Source organism: Trichomonas vaginalis, chromosome II, assembly GCF_026262505.1.
Source record: "Trichomonas vaginalis G3 chromosome II, whole genome shotgun sequence".
Taxonomy (NCBI): Eukaryota; Parabasalia; order Trichomonadida; family Trichomonadidae; genus Trichomonas; species Trichomonas vaginalis.
The window spans coordinates 5,879,766-5,902,430 of NC_067204.1; the positions used below are offsets into that span (position 1 = coordinate 5,879,766).

Genomic DNA, 22,665 nt, shown 5'->3' on the forward strand with positions numbered 1-22,665 from the left:
CCATTAGCTAGAACATGGAAAGACCAAACTTCATTCTTATGCACTATTCCAGTTCAACGTGATGGAGCGGGTATATTCTTTGATGGATTAGAAACTTTCAACTCACAAGTTACAGTACAAGTGAAAGCTTATCCAATCATTCAGGGTGAAAATGACACTTACTGTTCAAAGGTGACAAATCCTCCTCAGGTTTGGTTTACTAGGACTACATATTGGACATGGACACCGGATGAAGGTTTGAAATATCATCCAACAGGTACACCACCACAGTATAGAAGTTCATATGATGAAATATTGATGAATAGAAATGTTTAAAATTATAAATTTATTTTTGATTAAATGGATTTAAATTCATCCACCCCTTATGAAGAATTAGCGGGAGTATATAATACATACGTAGATGATATGATTAATGAAGCATTGAGTGATAATAGAAATGCTCTATCTAAGGAAAAATTAATGAAAATTCCATATTCTGAATGTTACTTAAATTCAATCACTGCAGCAATTGGTAAACAGAATAAAGGTAAAACATTAACGATATTAAAACAAATTATCATTATTGCTAACACTTCCCCCTATTCACATGTGTTAATTTATATCAACCGTTCAGGTTCACCTTCAGATGATACATTTGAATCTTTAAAGCATTTAATCAAAATTCCAATTATTTATTTATCACAAGAAGAAGCAGAAGATTATTTAAAAAACTTTTTAATGTATAAAGAATTATATAATACAATCAAGAAGCAAGGATTAGAGGATAAAATTATTGATAAACAACGGGATGAATTATTTGAAACACTTTCTATTTCAAATTTTGATAGAGAATTTTTGCATTCACTCATTTTTCTAGATGATGCAGTGAAATCAAAACTAATAACAAATGAGAAATCATATTTTAATCAGTTATTAACTCAATGTCGACACATTCAGTGTTCATTCTTTATGGCTGTTCAATATTTCAAAGCATTAAGCACAAACATTAAATCAAATCTATCAACACTTTTCATTTTCAGTGGGTTTAGTCGTCAACAGTTGAACGTTATGCTTTATCAAGTGAATTTACCAATGAGCATTAATGAACTTTACACACAATATCAGCAATTAGGTGAACATGGAAAAATAATAGTTGATTTAAATAAAGGAAGTGTTAAATTTGATTAACTTTTTATAATTAATTTTTATTTTTTATTTATAATTAAACATGACAGAAATGGCAAATCTTCTACAGGTTCCATTAAAACAAGGAACAAACAAAAAGGGTGCATATAATAGAACTATGAAAGTTCCTGATGGAATGAAAGAATTAGTTCATATTGTTGCTGGTCTTCAAAAAGATGTTAAACAAATGAGAAACGTTTTAACATTACCAGAAGCTCAAGCATATGCCAAACGTCAAGGTCCAAATTGGGAAGCACACGAAGCAGACATTACGGGTCCAAATGGAAAACCTGATGGTATAAATGAAGTTTTCGTTACTGATGGTCAAGGTAATATTAAAGTCATAAATGGTTACAAATTAACTATAACTGATTATCCTAAACGTAAAGCATATAATGAACGTTATCCTATGCAATTTGATGAAAATGGAAAAGCTGTTAAACAATACATTGGAGAAGGTGAAAATGGTCCAATTAATTCATACCGTTATAATCCATATTCTTATTTCAATGAAGAATTAAATGCTATTGAAGAGGGACCGGATGGATTACCACGATATTCTAACCAGTTTGATGGTCAATATGCAAATATTAGACCTGAAATTTCAGCTAAGAAATTCTTTAAAGTTGCTTTATTCGATCCAGTTTTCGCAAATGTTAAAGATGAACTTAAACATCAATTCCAACCAATTATAGTAGCAAGAATTGCATCAGGTGCTTTATCTCAAGCATTCAAAGATTTAATTAAGAAACCATTATATCAGCAACGAGGTTTAACTTATGATTTAGTTAAGGAATTAGATAAAAGAAAATTTGAGAAATCAGATGATTATAAGAATGCAATTAATGAATATATTAGGTCTATTAATTACAATGAACCAGCTAAAAATCAACTTCAAGAACAAATACAGGGAATAATAGATTCAAAACTTCCAGCAAAATAAAAGTTTAAATATATTTTTTTATTCGAATATAAATGAGAAGACGTTTCACTAGTCAAAAGAACACTAACGCAAAAGCAGAGATTACGGTTGGTTATAACGTAAATGATGATAAATCACGAATTATTCAAAATGTTAAAGTTAATGTTAGCCCTGAATTAACAAGGTCAGCAACTCAACCAAATTTATTAACTCGTGACTTACCGAAAAAGGAGGAGGAGCAAAATAAAGAAGATGGAGACCCAATCATTTTATCTGAACCCGGTAAAGAACCTGTTGAAATTCCCACTTATCCAACATACCCCCACCTCTTTCATCAAACATCGAGAACCCATATAAAATAGACATTAATTCTGAATTAATGAAAATTTACCGTGATATAATAATTAATAATTATGATTCAATAATAAATTTAATTGACCAATCGGTTTAATTATTTTACCTTATGAATCATTAATTCACATTATCGCCATTCTTTGTGATGTTCAAGATTCAGACGTTAAGATTCAATTTTTCATAGATGATGAGGTTTCATGCTGCGGAACAGTTGCAAAAATAAATCCTATAAAGGATATTAGCACAATTAAGATATCAAAGAACGGAACAACAACTGAACTTCATTTAACATATAATGATATTTATAATAAAATAGTTGATGAATATAAAATATCACTTGAAAAATTCTTTGTTAAGGCTATTTAATATTCAAGCATTAACATTATCGAATAATAATCCTTTGAATCATAATCAATAATAATTGACCTTTCACCAGTTTCTATCGTTTGTTTTATTTCTTTTTGTTCCCCACTATCCGGATCGGTCATTGTAATTGTTTTTGTTATAGTATCAGCTTTATCTTTAACTTCAATCTTTTTTCCATCGGGATATTTAAACCAAAATTCCAAAAATTCGATATTGTCAATCTGTTCATATTTTAATCTATCAATTACATTTTTAATACCATCTGAAAATCTTTGAAATGGTCATTATATGGGTTTGATTGAACTAAATTTGAATGAAGTGAAATATAACCTGTTGATGAATATGACACTGACTCATATTTTCTGAAAACACTAAAATTTATAACATGAATGAATTTCTTATTCGTTGAATTTATGAATTCTTGAGGTAATCTTATTCTAGTTTTATTTATCACTGGAAAATAACGCTTTACCATATTTTTAATCGTAATAAAAATGTCAATTATCAATATTATTTCGAATAATAGCTGTGAATTAAATTTAACAGTTAGCGGAATTTATAATGTTACTCTCGTTTCTGTGAGTGGTAAATTTAATCCCATTCTTTTAGACCCTTCAGATTATATATCATTTATTAAAGATGACCTTGAAAAAACGTATGATATGTATATAAATAATGTGATAGCGAAATGGGATATTAACATGATTTTAAGTTATTTAAATGAATCATTTATCGTATGGTATGAAGAAAATTTTAAATCAAAACCCGATAAACTTTTTGAACTTGATGAAATAAATAACCTTATTAAATTCCCGCTGAAAATTAAATTTTGTACTCCTCATCTTCGTTCATTGTTGGGGATATTAAATTTTGAAAAAGATGTTGGGGATGTTTTGTATTCTGACACTGGTTCCAATTTCATTTTAATCAAATGTGATAAAGTTAATACCCCAATGAGATTTTCACATCAAACATTAGACCCTAACTCTTACCCATCAATACAAAACATTTTATCCATCAACTTAAACACATTTTCTTTATCATATCCGTTTCAATTATCCGGAATTCATTTATTCTTCATTCAAAAGATTTATCAAATATTAAATTTAGAATAACTGACCTATTTGATTGTGATTTAGAATTTATGAATGAAATATTATGGCAATTTCAAATAGAGAAAATAGCTGATGAGATAACGGATTAAATATTTATTTTTAAATCATAATAAATGATTAAACAACAGCAACTTAAGGCGCAAAGCGCCCAGGTCCTTCAGACCATTACATACGCCATATATGCATATAATTCAAAGACGGCAGAACAAACGCAAAGGTTGAAATATGGAGATTTGGAGATAGTATTGAAAAATGACCATTTCGAATTCGTTTGCAAAGGTGGTGCAGTGATATCAAATATAAAAGAAATTTTATTTATGAATTCAAAAATTAAAGGAATAACGGATGATATAACATCAATTCCACCAGAAGAACAGAGATATTACGCATTAAATGCATTTCCTAAAGTTTTGAAGATTGGAAGATTTAATTTAAATGAGGAATTCATAGAAGGTTTCCTAAACGACATAATGAAGAAGGTGGATAAGGAATATGTGGATAGTGAATTAAATAAGAAGGCAAATTTGGTTTATGTTGATGAAAAAGATAATGAAATTAAAGAAAAGGTTGAATGGTATCATGAATGGACATCGGAGACTTTTAAAGTTAAAGCTGATACAGGATGGGTTTCAGGATGTTTAGACCTTAAAGCAGATAAAACTTATGTTGATGAAAAAGATAATGAAATTAAAGAAAAGGTTGAATGGTATCATGAATGGACATCGGAGACTTTTAAAGTTAAAGCTGATACAGGATGGGTTTCAGGATGTTTAGACCTTAAAGCAGATAAAACTTATGTTGATGAAAAAGATAATGAAATTAAAGAAAAGGTTGAATGGTATCATGAATGGACATCGGAGACTTTTAAAGTTAAAGCTGATACAGGATGGGTTTCAGGATGTTTAGACCTTAAAGCAGATAAAACTTATGTTGATGAAAAAGATAATGAAATTAAAGAAAAGGTTGAATGGTATCATGAATGGACATCGGAGACTTTTAAAGTTAAAGCTGATACAGGATGGGTTTCAGGATGTTTAGACCTTAAAGCAGATAAAACTTATGTTGATGAAAATTATGCAAAGAAGTCGGAAGTAAATGATGTGATTACAAGCATGAAAAATGAAATACTTCAAACATTATATCCTGTTGGCTCTATTTATACGTCAATGAACTCAACAAATCCCGCAACAGTTCTGGGTTTTGGTACGTGGAAGCAGATTGTAGACAAATTCTTATACTGTGCTAGATATTCAAAGCAAACAGGAGGTTCGAAGAAAATTAAAGAAGCAAACTTACCCCCACACACTCATACAGGAACTACAAACTTTTCTGGCGACCATAGCCACTCATTAAGAGACCACCCATTATACAACTCAGAATATAAAGCTGGCAATGATGTTTTATCTCCATCTTATAACAATGGGACAACATGACATTTGGACAACAGTCCTGGAAATATATTTTATCGTTAATGTTTACGTTAATGGTTTCAGGTTATTCAATAATTAATTATTTTTGAAGAACTGAGGGTGTCACTACGTCACCATGTGTCACTCGGTTAATTAACTTCTCTGAAAAAATGGGACAACATGACATTTGGACAACAGTCCTGGAAATATATTTTATCGTTAATGTTTACGTTAATGGTTTCAGGTTATTCAATAATTAATTATTTTTGAAGAACTGAGGGTGTCACTACGTCACCATGTGTCACTCGGTTAATTAACTTCTCTGAAAAAATGGGACAACATGACATTTGGACAACAGTCCTGGAAATATGATGCAGTCCAAAAATAAAGTTAGTTTTAAAATTGTTTTTATTTTTTTATTCCTATCTAAATGACAGCAACAAACAACAACAGTAACTTTATCGTTTCTGATGAAAAAGTTATTGATTCATTAGCTGAGGAATTAGTTGTGGCAGAAACTAAAACCCTCAACGAAAGAATTGGTGAAAACAAGATTGATTTACATAACTACCTCAAACACGATGGAGGAAGAGGAAGGAAAACTGGTATGGCTTTATTAGTAAATAAAATTTCAAATTTAACGATTATAGATGTTGATATCAATAAATCGTACAATGATGAACTTAAAGAAACAGTTAGAAAAGATATTTTATCAAAACTTTCAGATAAAGATGTTATCGTTAAAACTGCTTCAGGAGGTCTTCACATTTATTGCAACACTAATTTCTTCTATGCAGTTTCGAACAGAATGATTAAGGATGGGCACTCATTAGGGTGATGAAAAAAATCAAGTCTAGCAAAGTCAATATATTAAAAACAGTGAAGACTATTATATAGCATTATAGTGCACAAGCTCAAATATTTAGTGATGCATTTCTCGAACTTATTTTATTTATAAGTTAACCTTGAAACATGAATTTTAGTATATCATGAGCATATTTTTTTCTAATTTTGCAATACTTATAATATCATACCAGGATTCATGTGGAAGTCTAATATTTGGTATATAATATTCTTACAATAAATGTATTAATTCAATTATATTCAAAATGATGGGTAGCAATTTTTACTGAAATTGCAAATTTAATTTCAACAATGAAATTATTGTTTAAAAAAAATAGCACAACAGCAAGATGGACAATCATATATAGAATTATAATGCTCCATATAATGCTTTGATTTGATGCGTATATAATGTTATTTTTCGAACATCTTTGTAAAAAATTGATTTTTGTAATTTTTGAAAAAATTCGATTTTATTTCGAGATTTCCTCTATAGGTGAAGTATATTGAACAATATTCCTATGGGAGAAAATAATTGTAAGTATGAGTACTTTCATTAATACTATGGGTGCCATGGTTATCGCTCAAACGATCAAGTTATATCTCGATTGCGTAAATTGAAATTTTGCTATTTTCTAAATTCACGGCAACATCATTCTTTTATCCTGATCGTACATCACAATATTTGAATGTGCGACCATTTGTTCAAGAAACCGTCAAGTTATTCTTCATTTTTCATGCCGCGGCGAACAAAAGCAGTTGCAAAGCGTATAAAGAACTTAGTTCAAAGCGCGAAAAATAGGGTAGAGCCATATGTCGTCAACACTGTTGAATTTGTGCTATCTGTATTATTGAGCGGCGCTACATTTTGCCAATCAGAATTTCAATTCATGCTGAATAACATCAAAGTTCCGTCAGAAGCTACATTTCATCGAGTCCAAGAAAAGGTTGGTCGTGTTATCATAGAAGTTGCCAGAGAATCTGTTAATTATTGGAAATCTCGAATGAGAAAATGTTCGGGACTTTTGTTTGACGGTTCTTGGAGTCAGAGAAGAAATGCAATGTTTTGCTATGTACAATTTGTAGAAGAGAAACTCAAAAAAATTGTAGATTGGGAAGTGATATCTAAATCTTTTAAAAATTTCAAAGGTAATTTCAACGGAAAATCAAATGAAATGGAATTTGAAGGCTTAAAAAGAATGCTGAAGCGTTGGAATAATGAAAAACGTGTAAATTTTTTTGTGCATGATGGCGATGTCAAAATTGTTTCTACAATCAAAAATACGTTCAAAGGTATCAGAGAATACAGAGATCCTGGACATTTTCTTAACAATATACAGAAAAAGCTCAAACTGCCAGAATTCAGAATCTTATCTAGCATTTCAAAGAATTTATTGCGTTGGCTTAGGCAACTTCTCAATGACACACATATGTCAATTAAAACAAAGAAGTTTTTATGGTTGAATTCCGCTAAACATTATGCCGGAAATCATAAATTTTGTCCAGATCCTGAAAAATGCAAGATGATTAAACCATGGAAATATGCAAAAAATAAAACTGCTATAAAAACACTTAAAAAATTCCTCGAAGATACCGTAAAAATCTTTGATATGGTAAAAAAGATTCATTCAACTCAAGTAGTTGAATCGATAAACCATATCAAAGCAATGCTTGCTAATAAAAATATTAATTGGCATGCTTCTTGGCCAATTAGGATGGCAGTCACAATATTGCATTTCAATGAAAGTATGTTTGAAACGATTGTAGCAATAAGATACAGGTTAAATTTACCAACAATGCCAGAAATGATGAACAAATATTTCAGAATGTATGATACAACAAAAGATTTAATCAAAGCATTCAAAAATTCAAAGCAAGTTCAAAAAAAGTTTGCGGCATTAAGAGCTATAAAGAGAGGTCTTCAAGCTACCGATGATGGTATTACTCTTAAATCACATAAATAATTATTAAATTTATTTCACCCTCAAAACATCATAATCTTGCACCTTCTTTGAATAAACACTTTCACCTTCTATTTTTAATTAATGTTTTTTAATTGTCCAAAATTTTTAGATTATATAAGATATAATTTTTTATAAAAGTATTATTTTCTAAAAGATAAGTATATATTCTTAATCACAAAACCTAGCATTTTATCATATCTATATATCAGCTTCCTAAATATAATACTCATATAGTTAGTATGATTTTAATGTTTTTGAACATGAAACGAAAATATGATTACAATCATATAACATAATGGAGTTATTGATATAACTTATATGGATGATACATTAAGAAGTCTTCCAACAATATAGATATAGTTGTAGATTCCTATGATTCCTTTTATATTGTGAGATAATAACATTTTTATGCTGTCAGGAGCCTATGAGTGCCCATCCTTAAATGTTATTCCTGCAATGATTTTGATATCGATATCATGACTTCTATTGATGATTCAAAGCGTTCTTTAGTAGTTATGGCTGATTCAAGAGTTCGCGGGAATGCAAGAGAACCAATCAAAACATACTCATTCATTCGCGGAAGTTATGATTCAACATTAACTAGAACCGTAAACGATATATTAAATGATTTGAATATTAAGGTAAGAGTTGAACAGAAGAACGAAGAAATAAAGACTATCATGAATGAAAACAAAAATGTAAACATTGACGATAAACTTGCCCAGAGCATAGTTGATGGTATTAGTGATTTTGAAGTACATAATGACGGTGGAAATATGAATTTAGAAAAAGAAGTTACATTATTCACACTGTTTCAAGCAATTAATTCGTTACCTAATCATTTAATTAATGAAGCATACGATAACGTTTATAACTTCTGCAGCTTAACTGAACATGCAAAAAGTAATTTTGAAAAAGCACGTAGTATATATGCACATTTAATGACTTCTCCATTTGTTTTAGTGAAGATTCTAAAACTTTATCAAAAGGAATATTATGATGAATATGTTTTACCTTTATTACGTAAGCCAAAAATAACATTTGATATAAAACTCGATGACTCGTTTTTGATAACAGATATTAGACGCAAGGCTGAAAATCATCAGTATAAAAACAGTTCTGAAGTAATTGAGGATTGATCACGTGTAATCCGTTTTGTAGATTATGGAAACAAATACTTCATTCAGAAAGATTACAACATACACGACAAAATGAATCAAATATCATTCGTTCTTCAATCAAACATGAAAGAGTCACTCAAAATGATTAAATTATTTAAAGAAGAAGGTAAAACAATAACAGCATGGGATGTACTACTAAATCAATTGTCTTCATTAACCGTTAAGGGTGTTTGCTTTAAATCTGATTCTCCAGATGTTTTCTCAACGTTTCAAGGTTATAAATACAACGTTCTCGAAAAACCAGATTACTCAAAAATTGAGATGTTTATGAATTTCATTAAAGAAGCCATATGTGATAATAACGATGAAGTGTATAAATACCTTCTCGGCTGGATTGCATCAATGATTCAACATCCTGGAATCAAGAATGAAACAGCAATTATTTTGAAAGGACTTCAGGGAACAGGTAAAAACAGATTTACAGACATTATTTCTGAACTTCTCGCTGGTTATTCATGTAAAAACATTACCGAAATAAGTGAGCTAACGGGTAATTTCAATTCAGTAGTTGAGAATAAAATGTTTCTTGTACTTAATGAACTCAAGAATGTAGATGAAGATAGACTCGCAAACTTCAACGCTTTGAAATCAATTATTACGGATAATGAGATTAGAATTAATGAAAAGAATCAACCCAGAAGAACTGCTCAGAATGTTGCAAACTTCATTTTCGTAACTAATAACGTCTACCCTGTCAAAATTGAAGTTGGAGACAGAAGATACGTAGTTTTAAGAGTTAATGGTAAATTCAAGGGTCAATTTGATTACTTCAAGAATTTAATGGATTCATGCACTAAGGAATTTTATGATAACCTTTTAACATATTTTATCAATTACGACCTTTCATCATTTAATGTACGAATCATACCGATGACTGAAGCCAAACAAGATTTAATTGAATTATCAACAAATCCTTTAGATGTATGGATAAATACACATTATGATGAATTGAGTGTAGGTATGACGTGTGAAAATGCTCTATTCTGCAAACCATCAGACATGAAAGACAAAAACTTTCAAATGAGCATTAAAGATAAATGTGATAAGAAACAGAGAAGAATAGATGGTAAACAAACATGGTGTTATGTTTTGAAAGAAGAAATGAAAGGATTATATAAACAGGTTGAACCAAACGATAATGAGGATTCATTTACTGACGATGAAATACCTGTAAATGAAGCTTTATAAAGTATGATTTGAATTTATTTTTGCATTAATCCTGCTGTGTTGTCCAAATGTCATGTTGTCCCATTTTTTCAGAGAAGTTAATTAACCGAGTGACACATGGTGACGTAGTGACACCTTCAGTTATTCAAAAATGCTTCATAAGTGCCTTCCTCATTAATCCTGCTGTGTTGTCCAAATGTCATGTTGTCCCATTTTTTCAGAGAAGTTAATTAACCGAGTGACACATGGTGACGTAGTGACACCTTCAGTTATTCAAAAATGCTTCATAAGTGCCTTCCTCATTAATCCTGCTGTGTTGTCCAAATGTCATGTTGTCCCATTTTTTCAGAGAAGTTAATTAACCGAGTGACACATGGTGACGTAGTGACACCCTCAGTTCTTCAAAAATAATTAATTATTGAATAACCTGAAACCATTAACGATAAAATAACTGATAACAAAATTTTATATAAATGGATACCCCACAAGCTCAAAATGTACCACAAATCATAACAAGGGAGGAAATGATAAAAATGATGCAAGAACGAATTAAAAACAACAAACCACGAAAACCGAGAAGATGCGGTTATGCAGTAATGATGGAAAGAAGATGAGGAATAAAAATTAAATTTGGATTGAGTTTAAAAATTCATCTTTATTAAATTCATCTCTTCCAATCAATTTATTTATTCTATTAAATTCTTTTATTTTTGCTTCACTCAGTTTAAGGATTGAACGGTAAGTTTCTAATTTTTCGATTATTTCTTTCCTCTCTTTATCGTTTTCAGCCCCACCGCATTGCGGCTTCTTTTTGTAATAGCATATTTTTGATTTAATTTTGTTTAGTTTCTTTTTATATTCATTGTCTGGACTCTTGGCTGCTTTGTTGTCACTCATTTCTTACGAAATAAAAAAAATTAAATATTATTTAAATATAATGGAGTAATAAAATAAATTGGAATTTCTATTAATTTATTGTCAACTTCAACTAATGCATTGCCGTTAATATATCTAACAAATTCAGCTATTGTGTCAAATCTTCTTCTTCTTTTTGTCATTGATTTATCAGTTTTTCCATAATCGAGATGAATCAAAACTTTATCCCCTTGTTTAAAATTCATGAGCCCGAATTAATTTGTTCACGTTTAACATCATTCAACCTTTCCATTTGCTTTCTAATATATTCCCTTCTTTTGAAATATCATTTTTCATTTCCACTGGTTTCATGTTTATAGTTCTATGCCATGTATTATTGTAATAATATACTAACTGTTGTATGATGGAGTCATGATTTCCATCCCAGTATATCTGACCGTTAACCCCTAACGCATCTCTAAGAGTTCTCATTACCGCATCAACTATTTTATTATGAAACGTATATGGAGAGAATGAAAAGAAAAAATTAATTTGTGGGAAATAATGAGCCATAGCTGCCTGAAATCCTTTATCACCATCACCCCTGATATTATCTACTCTTTCATGATCTAGTAAGTATTGTATAGCTCTTCTTGTTTCCTCGTTTGTGAATCCTAATTTTTTAACGTTGTTAGTTTTGACACTCATTTCATACAAAATAAAAAAATAAATTATTCAAAAATGTAAGACATGAATTTTTAAAGTTTATTTTTTACTCTCTCGTTTATGAGGTCTTTGATTATGACTCCATTGATTCCATTCAGGATTTAAACAATGTTTAATTAATCGCGGAATATCTGACATCATCTATATATAGCTTCTTTTAAAATTAATGTTAATTTTTTAATGATTTATTTCATTATGTTTGGGCTGAGTGTAAATGTCTTACAATTTTGAAAATTTTTTAAATCTTGATTTATTCAAAAACGTAAGAATAAAAACCGTAAGAATCATACATTTTTTACTTCATATGTTAAAAAAAATGATACAAAATCGCTCGATATTGTATGAATTCTTACGTTTACAAAAAAAGTCACACAACCCATCATATATACTACTATAAACGAAATTTTTTACCTTATGAACTTTTGATGGAAATATGCAAATTTAAAATAATAAAGAAAGCCGCGAGCGAAGCGATCGGCTTAGTTCGAAGATTTTGATTCAAATCTTTGCTAATCTGTAATTCGCGGAAGCCGCGAGCGAATCGAGCGGCTTAGGTCTAAGATTTTGATTCAAATCTTTGCTTATATTCCTTAAATTCTTTATGAAACTCGCAACAGTTCCATAAAAATTTTAAATTCTAAACTGTCGAAATTACCGATCGGTAATCACACCCTTCACAGGTGTGTCACTTTTTACAAATGTGTCACTTTTAGCTAAAATTACCCCTACTCCTATCACTTCACAATTACTTTTGATCAATTTACTAAAAATAGGGTTAATCACAAGTTTTCAGTTTTTGAGTGCAAGAAAATCTTTTTTGAGATTTTTTTTTTCGAAAAAAAATATATCAATGCAAACTTTGTATCAGGAGAGTACGCCTTGGATTTCGACTAAGGCTACTCATCTGCAAAACAAACGCAAATACACAATCGAAATAGTTTTACATGGAAAATCCTTTAGAGATTCATATCTCGTAATAAAAGAAGAGAATCAGATAGGATTTTGCTTCATTCCTATATGCCCAAATGTCGAAGTAGGGTTTATGAACGACACTCTTACATTAAATTTTCACGATTACAGTAAAATTAAGTGCGCATTTGAATTTCAAAATTCTACCGATCTTGAATTAATCGTTTCACACTTTATGCGATGTTCTATTATGGAAAATAGCACGCCGGACGAGTTTTCTGCCGAAAATAATATGTTTTTAAAGACTCTCGCTATGGAAATCGTTCCACAGTCGTCTTTGGATCTTGGAACTACTCTTTTGACTCCAATACCAACAAATGCTATTGCAAAATCAACATGGGAAGAGAATTGCATGAAGATAAATACACAATTTTATTTAGCAGCCCAAGAAATCAGATTTTCATTCCTTACATGGAACGTCGCCGGAAAGAAACCGAAAGAAGAAGTACTGGCTGATATAATGAGGTGTTTTAAAGTTCCAACGGCCGTTTCAGATATAATAGTCATTGCATTTCAAGAAATCGATATGTCAGTTAAATCCGTTGTTACAGGTAGCAGCAATGTTTCGGATCGCTGGACTGATGTTGTAACTGCTGCTCAGCAACAATTCGCTCAATCTCAGTTTGAGTTGCTCGCAAATGAATCTTGTGGTAGCGTTTACATTGCTTTACTTGCTCGTAAGAATATGACACCAAAACCAGTCGTTAGTCCCGTACAAATTATTAAATTAGGTGCTGGTGGCATTTTCGCTAACAAATCAGCCCTTTACATACCATTCCGTATCGGAGAAGGCAAATTTGCCGCTGTTGCTTGCCATCTTGCCGCTCACGATGGTGCTTATGAAGAACGTAACGAACAATGGCGTCTAATTGTTAGAACCATTGGTGACGATGTTGACTATTTGCCAATGCAAGGCGATTTGAACTACCGTATTGCACTTCCACGTGATGAAGTCGTTGAACTTGCTAATAATGGCAAAATTCAACCGCTTCTTGAAGCGGATCAGCTTAAAAACCAACAGAAGAAATGCCCAATTATGAATAGCTTCAAGGAAGCTGAAATTAAATTCAGACCAACCTATAAATTTGATAAGAATTCAGATGTCTACGATACATCACCGAAAAGACGTACTCCTTCCTACACAGACAGAGTTCTTATTAGATGTTCTCCACCCCGTTTCAACATTGGCCTCTTAGATGAACTTCAATTTGAAACTGATATCTTTTTGAACCTTATGGAGAAGAACTCGCTTGTTAAATCAGATATATTCCTTCCTCCATCCAAGGATCAGAAGTTTAATTACCCATCACCGCCAACAAACATTTGTTATCGATCTCTTCGCTGTATGTTCTCAGATCACAGGCCAGTACACGCAGCATATAAATGTGTTGTCCATGTAGTTAACAAGGCAAGGAAGGAACAGCTCCAAGAGATCATAAATTGCAAATACAACGAATTAAGTTTGTATTGCGTACCAAAAGTTCAATTAATACCAGATGAACTGGCATATAATGACCAGAAGGAAGTGGAGATCACAATGAAGAACACTTCATACGTCTGGGTTAATTGGTCAGTGAAAAAAATGCCTCCAGGAGTTCATATCGAGCCAGCTGCTGGCAGAATCTTCGCATGCCAGGAACAGAAGATCAGACTGACTTTCTCCGAACAGGCACTGCTCATGGAGCCTTTGTCTTTCGACATTTCCTCGCAAAGACCTGTTTATTTCAAATTCAAATCAAAAATGGATTAATTTTTGGTTTTTAAATGTTTTTGTTCATTGTACATAAACAACTATATCTTTATATGTATTTTCAAATCGTTTTTTCATGAGATATTTAAAATAATTTTTATTTGCTTCAAACACTATGAAATTTCAGCTAATTATATCATCTATCATGTGAAGTTCAATCCAATTCGAACCATTCTAAAACATATATCAAAAATCAAATAATTTGTTTGATGTTTTTGGAATAAAATATATTTTTTCCTCTTTAAATTTGTTGTACTAGTTAATGTATGCCACACTATCAGTTTATGAAAAGGAACAGGAGCATAAATGAATTTATTCATGTTATATGGAGTCATATTTAGAATTTTGTAGCTGGTTGTGTGGATTTGGGAACATACATTAACACAAAGTATTTAAAAGCTCTTTTAAGTAATATTTAGCTTTTGAAAATAAAAATATCAATTTTGATAAAACTTCTATTTAAAATAATAACAAATCTATATGAACAACAACTAGAAAATAAGCAAATATTAGTATTTCTACTCTAATTTGTATTTTCCATTTTCATAATCTGTCAAAAATGACTCAAGTTCTTCAATAGAGTGAGTAGTCTTAAGGTAATCTCCAACTGGCTTATTAACGCGAACAATTTCATCAAAGAAGTTGAAGATATGTCTTCTAGCGATGAAAAAGTTTGGATCAGGGTATTCTTTCCATAATTGGAGGTATTCTCTGGAAATAGCAACTGGGTCATGCTCTGGTGTATCTGAAAAAGCTTTCGGATTCATTAATAATCCCTGACCAACCATAACTCCTGCTGCATGTGATTCTTTGAACATTTCAATGGCTTCCTCTTTTGTACGTACACCACCATTTGCCATCACAGGAATCGAAACAGACTCCGCAATTTTACGAATTGCTTCTGCATCGACTGGGCCTGCTTTATTGCTATTTTTAGCACGTCCATGAACGGATATTAATGATACTCCTGCGTCTTCTAACTCTTTCGCAAATTTACATGTAATATCAACGTCGGGTTTTCCATCTTCGCCATCAATAAGGCGGAACTTGATGGAAAGAGGTACATTTATTGATGCTACAATGTTTTTGACCATTTCAATAACGTTTTTCCTTTTGTTTTCGTTGTTTACCATAAAGTAGCCATATTGGCCGCGTCTTGCAATATGTTGAGTGCATCCACAGTTGATATCAATTCCAACCGCGAACTGTTGTAAGTCTTTAGCGCATGCTATAAGCTCAGATTCATCATTTCCTGACATTTGAATGATAAGAGGCCTGTCTTGTGAACAAGTTTGAAAATAGCTGTTCCTACTTGATGGTTGGATTGCCCACATATGAGAATTAACCATTCCAGTCCAGCACAATTTCACGTTGTATTTTCTTACAAGCATTCTAAATGCTAAATCATTAACTTCGAACTGGGGTGCAAGCACTATTGGAACCTCACCTAGTCCATTGATGATTTCGCGCAATGGATTGGAAGACATTTCTCCGTCTAAGTTTTTCCCTCAAAAATAGTCAGTAAATTTAGAATCAAAATTAAACAATAAAGTCGATTATTATTCAAAAACACAAATCTGAGTTCTAATATTCACAAATTCCTTTAAGAATTTCATAAATAAAGATCTCATTCCAATTCCTTCAACCATTTCTGAAACAATGTCAATTGTTGACAGAATATTTGAAACCACCACAGGTCCTAATAACTGAAATGTTTGGAATGGACTAAATAACAAAATAATTTAGATACAAAACAACAAAAAACATCTATTAATACCTACGTGGGGGAAAAGTCAATGAAAGGTTAATATCACTAGGTGAATTTGTCTGTCCTTTTGAGTGATTCAATATTTGTTGAGCAAATCCATTATTGATATCAACCATTGGCCTTGCCTTACGAAGAAGATTCATACCTTCATCATAAGACACACCTCTATATTCTAATAAATAAGCTAAGCAAAGAGCAGCTGATCTAGAAATGCCTTTTCGGCAATGAACTAAAATTTTACCACCATTTGCAATAGCTTCATCTGTAAATTTAACTGCATCCCAAAATTCATCATCAAAAACTTCAAACACCGAGTCAGTTAAGTGAACTGAGCAATATTTGAAATGATCAGGGAAATTAATGGGAGATGCACCTGCGTTAACATTAACAATGTGTGTTATACCAGTTTTGAGTAAGAGTGGAAGATCTGATGCAACTTTTTCACCAGATATGTATAAACCATCCACAATTTTATCACAAGAATCTTTATAAATCCTCTCTTCCGACTTAGGAGATGACAAGGGACCAGGATTTGTAAAAGCACTATTTTCAAAACTAATAGTCAGACTATTTCCTCGTGAAGGTAAAGCAAGACTGTCGTTCTTTCGCGGGGAAGATACTGGACGCTTAATAGCATCATTTATTGAAGCTGGCAGTGCTGACTCAATAAAAATACTTTCCGGCATAATATCAGCATTTGTTGTGAAGAATTCGAATTTTGTATTTTTAATAAGCTGCATAAGCTGAGAACGGTCTTTAGATGTAATATTTGTTGGACTTAAAATCCAGATTTTGAAGTCAGAAATCATTGAAGGTGTTATTTTGTAAATTTGATTGACAACTCTTATTACTTCCTTATAAGATACCTTCGGATGAGGAAATTCTTCCTTTTTATACGTTTTCTGGGCTTGTGGCTCAATTAAAATGACTGATGATTCAGAATAATTTCTTGGATTTCGGAAAAATTTCGAAGCAGGAAGAGGTTCGAGTTTTCCATTACAAATTGCCATTAACATCATTGATTTAGGAGAATCAGGGAATTCAGAGACAGAGATACTGTTGCTAAAACCCTGTCCCATTTTTATAAACGTTTTAAAATCAATTTTGATAAGATTCAAAATTTAGTATTGTTTTTATAATTAAAGTATTTATAAATCAGAGTAACATTCAAAAGGTTAAAATTCAACGATTATTATCAATTCAATTAATTAAGAGAGCGACAAGTCTCATCACACTTTTCAATGCTCGATTTTTAAAAACTGTTTAAAAATGGAGCTTATATTGAAATAGTGTAGAGACTAAAAATTACCACAAACTATTTCAGAGGATTGAGTTGCCACTCAATCCTCTGAAAAGTCTGAGGTAATTTGCAAAATTTTGGAAATGAAATAAAAATCTCACGGTCTTGTAAATCCTAAACTTGTAAAGCACATTGATTAAACGTTCCATAAAAATACTAAATTTGGAATTTAGAAGTCCAAATTTTGATTCAAATGAGAATTTGCCAAAAATCTTTATGATTAGTTTAAATAATAAATGACTAGGTCATATATAAAAGATTTACATTATAAAAAACAATCATATTCTATGTCTCGAAATGTAATAACTATTTAAGATATATAGACAGGATTTATCATTGACACTGCATATAATCGCACCAAATGTCAAGTAATTGGATTCACAAACACAATAATTGAAAAAGATATTAATCTAACTCATTTCCCAGCGAAAATAACAGCTATGCTTTTGAATTGATCAGACACATATAATTTAAAGATTAATTTTTAAAAAGAAACTTTAGAATGATGATAACTAAGTAAAAGAAATTGTCATGTTGGAAATATTATATATAACATTGCGAGGAGATAATGAATTAGTTGATTTCGATAACAAATGTTTTGGCTGCATATAATATTATCGAAAAGATAGTATAGAGGAACTTCAATAGATTTAACTTTTGCAAACAATCTAACTCTTGGAACAGCTCCATTAAATCCTGGAATTCCATCTGTGTAAAAATTATCTATCAAACTTAGATTACAATACATTCCAATTGCAAACCACCATTCAGGTTTTTGTGGTTGTCCATCTAGAAGTGAATGTTTAAGAGGATTTTTAACAAGTCCTCCAAATTTCCAAGTTGTATCAGGTTCATTAAATTCTGCTTGGATTTCAATTGGATGATAGAAAGAGGCATTCTTGGATGCAGTACGATCTGTATCTAAGTATGGTGGAAGCAGTTGTGACCAAACGTTGAACTTGTTTTGGTTGGGGTATTCAAGAATGAAGTGACGATATCCATCATCACTAACAAATTTACTTTCGCTGAGATGCGAAAGGATGGAATACTTACCTGAAACGTTGACTTCGAGAGCTTCACTTTCGTTAGTAAAACATGGACTAGTATGATTATGTTCGAAAACACGTAAATAATATTCATCTTTGTATTTTGCTGCAACAATCTCTCTGTTGTAGTATACTTTGAGACCTATTTACGATATACCTACAGTCACTTTTTTGAGGAATTCTGTAAAAGGTTGATATTACTATGAATATGTAAGATATGATGATTTCAAACACCATTGACTAATATTTATAAAGTTCATGTGTCATAGATGATTGTTTATGTGAATCTATTGCTTCTTAGATCAATGAATATCTATATCTGTTTTACTCGAAATTTCATGAGAATCTACTCCTCCTGGAAGACCATCTGAATGTATGCTGATGCATTCATTGCGTTGTAATCTATCATATGATTTAAATCCCGAAAATTAATATGTAACTCACTTAATTTTTTCATGATTCATCCAGAATGATAAACTTCAGAATAGTACAACTTTGCGTCAGAATAACAGAGCACAAGAAGAAAATAAAAATTGTCCTGATTTGGACTTAATACATTCGATGAGTTCTTGTAAAAAAAGAAGTTTTGATTAAGGGTGCACTTTCACCCCAATGATATGGCCTTCAGTTCAGATGTTTAAGGCTAGTTTTCAATGACGCTTCACGCCAGTTATCAAAAATTTGAATTAAAGTCAGATGGGCGTAAGTGCAGCCTTAAAATTTAATAGCTTATAACATGAAATGTATATTTTTACTGATTTTGAAGGATATTTAGTGGCAATTGCTGGAGAAGTATATCATTCACTGATATCTCAAAACAGCAATTATACTTCTTGATTCGAGAAACATATCTCTTCTGGCTTGACAGTTAAAATCGGCACATCAAACTTTACGAAATGAGTGATAATACAAGACCATTCATTTCCAATCTAGAACTTAATTGTTTTCTATCTAATCATAGCATTAAACCTAGCAACTTTGGATCTCGATGACTTGAAATCTTCAATAATAATCTTTGATAATGCTTCATCAGATTTGATTTCTTTTTTGAGTATATTCTTCATAGTCATCATTGATTCAGCAGTAACTTCGTATTCATCAGTATCTCTTTTATCCATAAGAAGTATCTTTGTGAAAACTTTCAAAATTTGCAACAAACAATTCTTTGGTAAATCATTTCTCTGAGATATAGTTATCATATAACTTAACAACTCATTAAATGTATCTTTATCATCGAACGGCATCATCTTTGAGAAAATATTAAAAGCATTTTCAACAGTATTTGTCCATTTCGTGTCATTATCAGCACAAACACTTAAAATAAACCTTGAAACAGTTGGCATTGCTTGAATTAATAATTCGATTTCTTCATCTTTTTCTGATTGACAAATAACCATTGCTGATTCAACAAAAATCTTGAAATATCGTTCAGCAGGTTTCAAAATACCATTAAATGCCTTTGAAAGACAAAAAAGTGATTCGGCAAATACGAAAATTTCAGTAGCATCAGTTGGAAAAATTTTCTGAATTAATCTATCCATAGAAACAACAATTTTTGCTGCATTATTTCTATCAACAATAGCTGAATTGATACAAGCATTTACAATAGGAAACATTAAAGCAGCTGACGAAATCTTGACAGTTTCTAACAAATTAATAATCAAAGAACAAATTTCTCTGATTTTTGGTGATTTATGAGATAATTTCTCAATAAATGTCTGAACAAACATGAAATAACACGAATCAGGAGGTATTTGTTCTGTCGGAGGCTTTCCTTCTAATGCTTTTACATCTCCTGAAAGAATTCGAATTATAATTTTTTCAATTAAACCAATATCAATGCCAAACTTAGTCATTAGCTTTCTAAGAGTATGCAATATCATGTTTGTACCTTTATTCTCATCCATTTCATCAAGTCTTTGATAAATATTATTAAAAATTTCTTTTGCGGCTTCTTGAGATATAATTTGTCTTAAAAAAATTATACAGTTGCATGCTGCAAATAAAGCTGAATGATTTTCATTATTAATTAAATTAAAACAAATTTTCAAAATTTTTGACTTTAAATCGTTTTTTCCAAATCCTTCTGATATAACAGTACATATATCAGATAATAGAGCGCATTGGTCATCAATATCAGTAATCTTTCCATTTTCAAGAGAATCAACAAATTCAGGTAATGAAAAATCAATTGCTGCTGAAGATTCCGACTTCTCAAGTCTAGAAACAGTTACTAAGAATGAACTTAATAAATAATATGATTCATATAATTTATTTTGTATCATATTTTGAATAATTTTCAAAATTTGCTGAAAAATTGGTTCAACAAACGTGAAATCAATTTCAGATATATTTGAAAGCAAATCAATACAAAATCCTCTTAATAAAGGAGATTTATTTTCATCGACCATTATTTCTGTACAAAATGTTGTAATTTGAGATACAACTTCCATATTATAGTTACATTCATCCTCTTGTACAGGTGTGTCTTCATCATAAGTTGGATTTGAATAAAAAGATAAAATTTGGAAAAAATATTTCAGAGAAAGTTTTGAAGTGTATTTGTCAACTAAAAGAAGAATGGAGTCAACAGTTGTTTCATTGATGAAATCATATTTGATCAGCATCAAAAAGGTTTGAAATGCTAATTTAGTAATTGTTTCGTCTTCGTATGCTAAAAATTCATCCAAAGTCTCAATGAAATATGGTGTTTGGGATGAATATTCACCATCTTCGCATAAAAATGGAATATAATATTTCAAAAACAGAACTGCCGAGGATTTTTCAATTAAACTGTCTGAAAAGAAGTCATCCATTGTATTTGTAAATATTTCTCGTTGATTTGGAAAGTAGACAAACATATCTTCGCAAATTGGACCGAAACATGATAAAGAAGCAAGAGAATTGCCATTAGTAATGTTATCAATGAAAGTTTTCATTATTACTTCACGAGATTCACTTGCTAAATCTTTTACAATTAAGTCTTCGTAAAAAGAAATGAAATCTAATGGTAATTTGTTGGATTTTTCAACAAGTAATGTGAAAAATTGTAAAGATTGGACTATTATTTCGACTATTAACTCACGTGGTAAGAATGGAATTAAAATAATTAGAGTCGAAAATGCTTTTTTTCTTTGTTCTATGTCTATCGATTGATTAAATGCAATATTAATGAAACCGTCTAATGACTTTGATCTATATTGACGGAATTCTGGGCATTTATCAGCATATTCGGCAAAAACGTTGAAATATATTCCTAAAGCTCTGCTTTTATCATTTGAAATAGTATTTATTAAAGCTTCCCATATACTTTCATTATCGATACCATCAAGAGGTTTTGGAGGATCACCAGCAACAAATTCTGCTATACGGCCAATGATTTCCATACCTAAAATCTAGATTTTAGTTTACATTTTGTAAACAATCTTCTTCATAACACAACAATTGTATGATTTCAGACTTATTCAACTAAAACGATTTAAATGCATACTGATTAGCCAGTTAAGTAACTGAAAAGTAACACAATATACCTAAAACAACAAAAATTATATCTGAATTATTGGCCGATGAATATTATAAACAATAAAACTCATAACCGCACTTTATGTGCAGACATTATCATCTTGAGCTAGAAAATTCCAATCATTATTTTTGATTGTATTTTTGAGTTGAAAAACATTACTCTAAATCAGGAAAGTAGTTTATTAAGCATTTTTAAATGCAATAATATAATACAAAACAAAAATAAAAATAATGATAATAATTC

The 22,665-nt window shown here is 30.8% G+C and overlaps 12 protein-coding genes across 12 annotated transcripts, besides 4 other annotated features; 8 read left to right on the forward strand and 4 right to left on the reverse strand.

The window, feature by feature from the left end:
• Window positions 1–12,002: part of a mobile genetic element that runs on past the window's edge.
• Window positions 340–1,167, forward strand: TVAGG3_0493710 (uncharacterized protein; the record flags this gene model as incomplete). The annotated part of the gene is made up of 1 exon (XM_051236295.1): window positions 340–1,167. One exon carries the CDS (start codon window positions 340–342, stop codon window positions 1,165–1,167), a length of 828 nt encoding a protein of 275 aa, XP_051094119.1.
• TVAGG3_0493720 (uncharacterized protein) lies at window positions 1,208–2,107 on the forward strand (the record flags this gene model as incomplete). Its single annotated transcript, XM_051236296.1, has 1 exon — window positions 1,208–2,107. The coding sequence occupies one exon, from the start codon at window positions 1,208–1,210 to the stop codon at window positions 2,105–2,107; it is 900 nt and encodes a 299-aa protein (XP_051094120.1).
• TVAGG3_0493730 (keratin-associated protein family) lies at window positions 4,035–5,354 on the forward strand (the record flags this gene model as incomplete). Its single annotated transcript, XM_051236297.1, has 1 exon — window positions 4,035–5,354. One exon carries the CDS (start codon window positions 4,035–4,037, stop codon window positions 5,352–5,354), a length of 1,320 nt encoding a protein of 439 aa, XP_051094121.1.
• Window positions 6,147–8,575: a mobile genetic element.
• TVAGG3_0493750 (zebrafish ch211-108c17.2-related family) lies at window positions 6,911–7,786 on the forward strand (the record flags this gene model as incomplete). The annotated part of the gene is made up of 1 exon (XM_051236298.1): window positions 6,911–7,786. A coding segment is annotated over one exon (876 nt), but the record flags the coding sequence as incomplete, so codon positions are not given.
• On the forward strand, window positions 7,841–8,137 carry TVAGG3_0493760 (uncharacterized protein; the record flags this gene model as incomplete). Its single annotated transcript, XM_001304518.1, has 1 exon — window positions 7,841–8,137. One exon carries the CDS (start codon window positions 7,841–7,843, stop codon window positions 8,135–8,137), a length of 297 nt encoding a protein of 98 aa, XP_001304519.1.
• On the forward strand, window positions 8,614–9,276 carry TVAGG3_0493770 (uncharacterized protein; the record flags this gene model as incomplete). Its single annotated transcript, XM_051236299.1, has 1 exon — window positions 8,614–9,276. The coding sequence occupies one exon, from the start codon at window positions 8,614–8,616 to the stop codon at window positions 9,274–9,276; it is 663 nt and encodes a 220-aa protein (XP_051094123.1).
• On the forward strand, window positions 9,349–10,506 carry TVAGG3_0493780 (uncharacterized protein; the record flags this gene model as incomplete). Its single annotated transcript, XM_051236300.1, has 1 exon — window positions 9,349–10,506. The coding sequence occupies one exon, from the start codon at window positions 9,349–9,351 to the stop codon at window positions 10,504–10,506; it is 1,158 nt and encodes a 385-aa protein (XP_051094124.1).
• TVAGG3_0493790 (uncharacterized protein) lies at window positions 11,110–11,382 on the reverse strand (the record flags this gene model as incomplete). The annotated part of the gene is made up of 1 exon (XM_001304519.1): window positions 11,110–11,382. The coding sequence occupies one exon, from the start codon at window positions 11,380–11,382 to the stop codon at window positions 11,110–11,112; it is 273 nt and encodes a 90-aa protein (XP_001304520.1).
• Window positions 12,003–12,455: 453 nt separating the features above from the next.
• Window positions 12,456–12,797: a mobile genetic element.
• A 49-nt stretch (window positions 12,798–12,846) lies between these two features.
• Window positions 12,847–14,843, forward strand: TVAGG3_0493810 (phosphatidylinositol-4,5-bisphosphate 5-phosphatase protein; the record flags this gene model as incomplete). The annotated part of the gene is made up of 1 exon (XM_001304520.1): window positions 12,917–14,785. One exon carries the CDS (start codon window positions 12,917–12,919, stop codon window positions 14,783–14,785), a length of 1,869 nt encoding a protein of 622 aa, XP_001304521.1.
• A 460-nt stretch (window positions 14,844–15,303) lies between these two features.
• TVAGG3_0493820 (tRNA dihydrouridine synthase protein) lies at window positions 15,304–16,272 on the reverse strand (the record flags this gene model as incomplete). Its single annotated transcript, XM_001304521.1, has 1 exon — window positions 15,304–16,272. The coding sequence occupies one exon, from the start codon at window positions 16,270–16,272 to the stop codon at window positions 15,304–15,306; it is 969 nt and encodes a 322-aa protein (XP_001304522.1).
• A 243-nt stretch (window positions 16,273–16,515) lies between these two features.
• On the reverse strand, window positions 16,516–17,632 carry TVAGG3_0493830 (protein tyrosine/serine/threonine phosphatase protein; the record flags this gene model as incomplete). The annotated part of the gene is made up of 1 exon (XM_001304522.1): window positions 16,556–17,632. The coding sequence occupies one exon, from the start codon at window positions 17,630–17,632 to the stop codon at window positions 16,556–16,558; it is 1,077 nt and encodes a 358-aa protein (XP_001304523.1).
• Window positions 17,633–19,490: 1,858 nt separating this feature from the next.
• Window positions 19,491–19,617: a mobile genetic element.
• A 229-nt stretch (window positions 19,618–19,846) lies between these two features.
• Window positions 19,847–22,285, reverse strand: TVAGG3_0493850 (armadillo (ARM) repeat-containing protein family; the record flags this gene model as incomplete). Its single annotated transcript, XM_001304523.1, has 1 exon — window positions 19,847–22,285. The coding sequence occupies one exon, from the start codon at window positions 22,283–22,285 to the stop codon at window positions 19,847–19,849; it is 2,439 nt and encodes an 812-aa protein (XP_001304524.1).
• Window positions 22,286–22,665: the final 380 nt, after the last annotated feature.